We start from the raw sequence: 8398 nt of genomic DNA on the forward strand, positions 1-8398 counted from the left end.
TCGTACCAAAACTTCGTAGTCCTCATGTTTGATTCTCAGATTAGCATAAAATTCCCGGACTATAGATATAACTGCATCTGGCGGTGATTGGGCTATATCTAACCACCCCCTTCACTCAACCTCTTCAATTATCGCACAGTCAGGGTACGTCAGATCTAGCCCTCTTTCTTGGATAATAGACCTAGACATAGTGCTCTCGTAAACTCTGAAGGCTTCCTCGTTCCAAAATCTATTAACATCGTATGAACGAGAAGAGGAAGCCACATCCTTCAATCTCTTTCTAGGCGGCATGATTATCAACAATATACACACTTATAATCAACAAATATAGACACAATTCCACCAACAATTGCTTGATTTATGAAAATTATCCCAAACTATAACAAAGTATAGCACAATACTGGCACAAACAGTTGTATGATTGCTAGAATTTATCCCAATAATTAATAAACCAGAATAATTGGAACCTTGAGTGTAGAAAATTAACCGTAGATGACACTCAGCGATAGCAAGCGGCGGCGGAGTCTTGCTGTTGGTGGTGGGATATAGGTGGTTGGAAAGGGTGGGTGATTTGTGATGTTGGAGTTGATGGGTGTTTGTTGAGAGGGAAAGTTATGGGAGAAGAAATTTATGGGAGAAGTTATTGGAGAAGAAGGAATTGTGGAGAGAATTTTGTTGGGGGAGGCGTCTGGTTTCGAGGGAAAAGAGTGTGATTGAAAAAAAAAACTCGAGAAGTAGGTTAAAAAAATCTGTATTGTTGGGGGAGGCGTCTGGTTTCGAGGGAAAAGAGTGTGATTGAAAAAAAAAACTCGAGAAGTAGGTTAAAAAAATCTGTATGCGCGACCGCGCACACTTCTCTGTTGGTCTTCAATAATTGAGGGCACACGAGTTCTTGCGCTGCTGCGCGCAATGTTTTGTCCTCGCGCCATGATTGAGCGCGCGCGTATGCGCGTGATGTGGCGCTGCCGTGCACGCTCCTCTGGTATTGCCTCTGGATCTGAGCGCGCTGCTATGCGTGAACTCACGCGGTGGCGCGCATGCTTCTGTGCGTCAGGGAAGATGAGGCATGCGCAGTAGCGCGAGATGCTGCTGCAGTGGCTACGCATGAATCTATCCAAACTTCTCTCTTTTTTTTGTTTTTTTTGTTTTTTATATAATAATACCTGCCAAAGTAAAAAGATTCAAATTAATACTTGAATAGAGAAAATTAAAATAAATAAAATAGAAAATTTGAAATAAAATAGTAAAATGAATGCTAAAAATAATTGTGGGTTGCCTCCCACACAGCACTTGGTTTAACGTCATCAGCCCGACTCAGTTCTGCTTCAGGTAGATTCAGCCAGTGAGATGTTGTCCAAGTTCCGCACTTCATCTCCAAAATAGTGTTTCACTCGCTGACCATTCACCTTAAACGTTCTACCATCATTGCATTTGAGTTCGATTGCTCCGTATGGTTGTACTGCTTCCACTATAAACGGTCCTGACCATCTTGATTTTAGCTTTCCTGGAAATAGTTTGAGACGAGAATTATAATGCAGAACTTGTTGTCCCGGTTCAAATGTTCTTCGCACAATGATCTTGTCATGCCACTTCTTGGTCTGCTCTTTGTAGATCTTGGCATTTTCATAAGCATCATTTTGGAATTCATCCATCTCACTCAACTGCAGTTTTCTAAAATCACCCGAAGCTTGCAAGTCAAAGTTTAATTTCTTCACAGCCCAAAATGCTCTATGCTCCAACTCCAACGGCAAATAGACCAACCTATAGGGAGACATCCCAATAGGTGTCTTGAACGCAGTCCGATAGGCCCACAATGCATCATCTAACTTAATAGCCCAATCCTTCTGGTTTGTGTTGACAGTCTTCTCCAGTATTTGTTTGATCTCCCGGTTTGATATTTCAGCTTGTCCATTTGACTGAGGGTGGTATGCTAGTGCCACTTTGTGCTTCACACTGTATTTAGCCAAAAGTGAGTTGAAAATCCTATTGCAAAAATGCGTACCTTCGTCACTTATGATGGCTCTCGGTGTTCCAAACCTGGTGAAGATGTTCTTGTGAACGAATTTAGCAACAACACGAGCGTCATTAGTATTGGTGGCGATTGCTTCCACCCATTTCGAAACATAACCCACAGCTAATAAAATATAAGAATTACCAAAAGAAGGAGGAAAGTGTCCCATGAAGTTTATACCCCAAACGTCAAAAAGTTCCACTTCCAAAACATTTGTCAGTGGTAATTCGTGACACCTAGAGATGTTTCCTAATCTCTAGCATCTATCACAATGATTTCACTAAGGTATAGCTATCTTTAAACAAACTAGGCCAATAGAAACTAGATTGCAATACCTTAGCTGCTGTTCGTGACGCTCCAAAATGTCCACCATATGGTGAAGAATGACATTTCTCCAGAATTTGATGTGCTTCGATACCCTCCACGCATCTCCTAATCACTTGGTCAGCACACCTCTTATACACAAATGGATCATCTCAATAATAGAACTTGATATCATGGACGAATTTCTTCTTCTGATGATAGCTCAAATCTGGATGGAAGGTGCCGCAAGACAAAAATTAGCAATATCAGCAAACCAAGGAAGTACATAATTTACCTCAAAAAGTCGTTCATCAGGGAATGTTTCTTGTATAGCTCCTTCTTCTTTCTTATCCTCCAGCTCAAGCCTCGACAGGTGGTCAGCTACTTGATTCTCACTACCCTTTTTATCCTTGACCTCAAAGTCAAATTCTTGTAATAACAAAATCCACCTTATCAAGCGTGGTTTTGCATCATTTTTTGCGAATAGGTAGCGAATAGCTGCATGGTCAGCGAAAATGATTACCTTTGTGCCAATCAAATAAGCTCTGAATTTGTCGAATGCAAATACTACTGCAAGCATCTCCTTCTCAGTTGTAGTGTAATTTTGTTGTGCAGCATCCATCGTGCGGCTTGCGTAGTAAATCGCCCTAAGCATCTTTTCCCTTCTTTGGCCTAAGACATCGCCCACTGCATAATCGCTTGAATCACACATTAGCTCAAAGGGCTTCTTCAAGTCCGGCACTATCATGATCGGTGCAGTCACCAATGCCACTTTTGATCTTCTCGAATGCCTGCAAACAATTATCATCAAATATAAAGTCAGAATCTTTCTCAAGCAAATTACAGAGGGGTTTAGTGATCTTAGAGAAATCCTTAATAAATCTACGATAAAACCCCGCATGTCCTAGAAAGCTCCTTATTCCCTTGATGTTCCTTGGTGGGGGAAGTTTTTCGATTGCAATCGACTTTAGCTCGGTCCACCTCTAATCCCTTAGAAGACACTTTATGTCCAAGAAAAATACCCTCTTAGACCATAAAGTGACACTTCTCCCAATTAAGAGCTAGCTTTTTTCTTGACATCTATACAAAATAAGGGATAAGTTTTGTAAACAATGATCAAATAAAGATCCAAATACCGAAAAGTCATCCATGAAGACTTCCATTATTTCCCCCACCATATCTGCAAATATGGCCATCATGCACCTCTGGAAAGTGGCAGGTGCATTGCATAGCCAAAACGGTATTCTCCTAAAAGCAAACGTGCCACAGGGACACGTGAAAGTAGTCTTCTCCTGATCTTCTGGCGCTATAGCAATTTGGTTATAACCTGAATAACCGTCTAAAAAGCAATAATGACAATAGCTAGCAAGTCTGTCAAGTATTTGATCAACAAAAGGCAGTGGAAAATGATCTTTACGTGTAGCATTGTTCAACTTTCTATAATCAATACATACTCGCCAACCAATTACAGTATGAGTAGATATCAGTTCATCATTTTCGTTTCTAACCACAGTTATTCCACCCTTTTTACGCACAACTTGTACAGGAGATACCCAACTAATATCCGAAATGGCATAAATTACACCAGCATTTAACAATTTTAGCACCTCACGTTTTACAACTTCTTTCATTGCTGGGTTCAACCTCCTCTGGTGATCCACAGAAGGAGTATATGACTCCTCCATCAAAATTTTATGCATGAATATAGTGGGGCTAATTCCCCTAATATCATAAATCGACCATCCTAACGCAGTTTTAAATTTCCTCAATACTCTCAATAATTTATCTTTTTCAGTTCAAGTAAGAGAGGACGAGATGATTACCGGATACGTCGACTTTTCAACTTAAAATGCATAGTAAAGGTGACTTGGCAGCTCCTTCAAATCAAGGGAAGGAGGTATTACCTTTGTTTTCTCATGTATCTCCAATTCCTCAAGCGGTGCATCCGTTTTTGTTTCTTTCTGTGATGCTTCAAGAACCAACATTTTCTCTTTCACTTCCCAATTATTTTCATCAACAGTTCCTGCAGCGCTTATCAAACAGCTCTCTAAAGGATCCCTAGTTCCTGCACATTCAAGAGACATACATGAGTCTATAATATTAATGATTTTACAAGTGCTTACCTCATTTGATCCCTTCATGGCGTGATAGATATTAAAAATGACTGCTTCTCCGCCAACTCTCAGGGTGAGTTCACCCTTGTGCATATTTATCAATGCCCTTCCAGTTTCCAGAAACGGTCTCCCAAATATTAATGGAGCATCATGATCTTCTTCCATATCTAAAATCACAGTCAGCATGAAAAATAAATTTATCCACTTTTACAGTACATCTTTGACGATTCCACGTGGATATGTGAGACTTTTGTCTGCAAGCTCTAAGGTGATAGTGGTAGGTTTGACTTCTCCAAGCTCCAGATCCCTGAAAATAGAAAATGACATCAAAGTAATACTTGCTCCTAAATCACATAAAGCTTTACTACATTTAGAACCACCAATAAAGCAAACAATAGTAAAACTCCCTGGATCTTTTAATTTCTGTGGCAGTTTCTTTTGCATGATGGCGCTACATTCTTCAGCCAGTTTAACAGTCTCAAAATCCTGCAACTTCTTCTTCTTTGACATCACATTTTTAATAAATTTTGCATAATTCGGCATTTTCTTCAAAGCATCAGCAAATGGTATGTTGATGTGTATCTTCTTAAAGATCTCCAAAAATTTTGCAAACTGATCATCCAATTTCTTCTTTTTGAACCTCTGCGGATATGGAAGAGTTGGCTTAAATATTGGAGGTGGTTCAACTTCAACTTCATCTTTGGGTCCCTCAGTTTCGCCTTCTTCAACTGTCTTCTCACTTTCCACTCTCTCTTTAGGACTTTGTACCTCCAGTCCTTTCCACTCCTCAAAGTGACTGCATTTCACTGATCTTTTGGGTTAACTTCGGTGTTACTAGGAAATTTACCCCTATTCTGGTCTCTCAATGCGGTCTGTACAATTTGAGTTTCCAAAGATTTCATTGCGGCACCCATATTTCCCATGTGAGTCTCCATGTTATCAAGACAAGACTCAGTCCTTGCCATCCTCTTTCCCGACTCAGCAACAAACGTTCCCACTAAATCTATAAATGAGGCTTTCCTTCCCCCTTTGATGTATTGAACCCCGGTGGAGGATTCAACACATTTTTATTATTTGCATAAGAAAAATTTTCATGATTTCTTAATCCTGGATGATAAGTATTAGGGGGAGGGTTACCTCGATATCCTCCGAATCCTCCAAAATTTCTGTTGTTGATGTACTGAGCTTCTTCAGGAATAGATTGTTCTTCAGCAACAGTCGATGGACTCTCATTCTATGATGTGCTCACTTTATTCATCGCTGCTATTTAAGTGGTCAATGCAGATACTTGAGTCAGTGAGTGACGTAATAGGATCCACAACATAAACTCCAGTTGTCCTTTTTCCTCCTGCCCTTTCTGACGGCCATTGGTATCTATTTATCGTCATCTGTTCAAGCAAGTCATAAGCTTGCTCGGGAGATTTAGCGAAGATTGTGCCACCAGCTGCATCATCCACTGTTCCTCTTGTTTGTCCATTTAAACCGTTGTAGAATAATTCAATCTGCACCCAGTCTTCGAAGCCATGGTTCGGGCACTTTCTCAACAGCTCCTTGTATCTTTCCCATGCCTCATATAATTTCTCAAAATCAGTCTGCCTGAACGTGCTCATCTCAATTTTCAACTGTGCAGACTTTGTAGGGGAAAAGTATTTTGCCAGAAATTTCGTCGCCAGCTCCTGTCATGTCGTGATACTTCCCAAGGGAAGCGATTGGAGCCATCCTCTAGCTTTATCCCTGAGAGAAAACGGAAACAAGCGCAATCTAATAATATCATCTGAAACATTATTAATTTTTACCGTATCCGTGATTTCCATGAAGGTCCTCAAATGAACATGAGGATCAGAAGTGGTTGTTCTAGCAAACTGGTTTTGCTGAACCATATTGATTAGAGCAGGCTTCAACTCAAAATTATTGGCGGTGATGGTCCCTCTTGCAATACTAGAATAATGATTGTTGATCACTGGTCGGAAGTGATCTCTGATAGGAATAGCCTCTGGCGGGATGTGTCTGTCATTTTCTCTGTGTTCAGCCATTGCTTGTATCTGTTCTCTTCTTGCTTTTCTTAAACTTCTTGCAGTTTTTTCGATCTCCGGATCAAAGATAAGCGAGTCAAAGTTGTGCGATCTTAGCATGCACTGTCAAGCAGAAAAAAATGACAACTCAATAAATATAAAATATAATAAAATAAAAAGATCTAAATTAAAATCTAGACTAATTGGTAACAATGTTGATATAAATTTAAATTTTGACACACCCCTGCAACGGCGCCAAAAACTTGTTGCGTGTTTTCTTGATTGCTCGCAAGCGCACAATGTCAAGTTATAATAAAATGTAATTTTGAGCACAAGTGTCGATCCCACGAGGAGTGTGTATAAAAATATATATCAGTTCTTGTAATTAAACTAGTCTCAATTTTATTTAGGATAATAAATTAAAAGGTTGGTTTGCTTAAAAGAGTTCAATTGCGAATAAATAATAAATCGAATTACCGAATGGAGAAATATCAATGATAGGAAATATCTAGAGGAATGATTTCACTAAGTGTCCCCGATAAATCTTCGTGATTGGATTTAAATTCATGAATTCCTATTATTTAATAGCCAAGAACACTTGCTCGATTTATTCTCCCTTTCCCAAGTGACGAATAAATTGTATCAACCAAACTTCGATTCAATTATTCCTAATAAAAATCTATGTTTAATTGATAAATGCAAACAATGTTCTTACCTAAGCCTCGCTACAGTTATATGACTTCCGAACGATATAAACATTCAACGATGCGTCTCTAATGATCTATAATCCTAGTCCATCTCCCGAGTTGTAGAATAAATCAGAAAACATACAATTTATGGCCAGTAAAGTGCAGTGAAATAAACACAGAGAAACACAATTAAATATGAAATGAAATTCAATCATATAAAATAACCACGTCAAATCATCGTGTCCACAAAGCTACATCATTCTCTAGAATGAGAAATTAGTTCATCACGAAATCCAAACGAAAACAAGACATGTTCAACGTTTTAGACAACGAAAATGTAAAAGCGAAGGAACGAGAACAAATCCGAAGTGTCGTCTCCGTCCCCAGATCCGTCGTTCTTCGTATTTGTGATTGTTCTTCGCACTCTGAATCTTCGCCTCGTGTGTACGCTCTGATTTTTCACGCCTTTTATTCTCCAAGGACGGCTGTTCTCGTGACTTTCTCCAAAGGGCGGCTAACCCCTTTTCTGACCTAGGATGCGCAATTTTAGAAGTTTTGTGAACGCCGCGCACGCGGTTGCACGGTTGCCCGCATCATTCTGGTCGCTGGTTCCTTTCTACGCGCGCGCGGGCGTGCGCGATGTGGCGCGGCCGCACGCGCGCCTCTGGTCTTCATGCTTCATTTGTGTGCACGCGACTGCGCGTGAATTGGCGCGGCCGCGCGCGCACCTCTGTCGGATGGAGTGCTCTCGGCTGTGCAATTTATCCGCTTTTATGCACCACTCTGTTTTCTTGGTCCAATTGGCTACATTTCAACTATTTTCTCTATTCCTGAAATGACAACAAAAATAAACCAAAAACGCATAATTCTGTTCGAAACAAGCATAAATCAAAATGGATTCTAATATAAATTAAGTGCAAATCTTGCACTTATCAAAGTCCATTCCGGAATTTTCTGCGCTCATCAGTCAGGCCCAAAGTTACATTTTTGGATAAAAAGAATGGGTTATTACTGACCAATAATGGTGAGAGATTGCATGGATTATGTACAAAGATGCCAAGCCTTTCAGTACCATGCAAATTTCATTCACCGCAGCCGCCTGAGCCACTACATCCTACAGTAGCCTCTTGGCCGTTTGATGCATGGGGCTTAGACGTAGTGGGGCCTATGACTAAGTCATCTGATGGACATTTGTATCTCTTAGCGGCAACATACTACTTTTCCAAATGGGCTGAAGCAGTGCCTCTCAAAGAAGTGAAAAAAGAAAAC

At 40.1% G+C, this 8398-nt stretch overlaps 1 protein-coding gene across 1 annotated transcript; it reads right to left on the reverse strand.

The window, feature by feature from the left end:
- Window positions 1-1325: 1325 nt before the first annotated feature.
- On the reverse strand, window positions 1326-6461 carry LOC140805391 (uncharacterized). Its single transcript, XM_073161662.1, has 10 exons — window positions 6225-6461; window positions 5717-6104; window positions 4512-4595; window positions 4219-4379; window positions 3769-3963; window positions 3451-3519; window positions 3201-3304; window positions 2610-3105; window positions 2038-2267; window positions 1326-1953 (listed from the first exon to the last, which is right to left on the reverse strand). The coding sequence occupies exons 1-10, from the start codon at window positions 6459-6461 to the stop codon at window positions 1326-1328; spliced, it is 2592 nt and encodes an 863-aa protein (XP_073017763.1).
- Between the last annotated feature and the right edge of the window lie 1937 nt (window positions 6462-8398).

Source organism: Primulina eburnea, chromosome 11, assembly GCF_022965805.1.
Source record: "Primulina eburnea isolate SZY01 chromosome 11, ASM2296580v1, whole genome shotgun sequence".
NCBI lineage: Eukaryota > Viridiplantae > Streptophyta > Magnoliopsida > Lamiales > Gesneriaceae > Primulina > Primulina eburnea.

What these genes read in the sequence shown, in the direction of transcription:
- LOC140805391 (XM_073161662.1), bottom strand. Translation starts at nt 6,461, where the DNA reads ATGGCTGAACACAGAGAAAATGACAGACACATCCCGCCAGAGGCTATT. An exon ending in TCATGGAAATCACGGATACG is followed by an intron (nt 6,105 to 6,224) that starts GTAAAAATTAAT and finishes ACGACATGACAG; the next exon opens with GAGCTGGCGACGAAATTTCT. An exon ending in CTGATGAACGACTTTTTGAG is followed by an intron (nt 2,268 to 2,609) that starts GTAAATTATGTA and finishes GATAGATGCTAG; the next exon opens with AGATTAGGAAACATCTCTAG.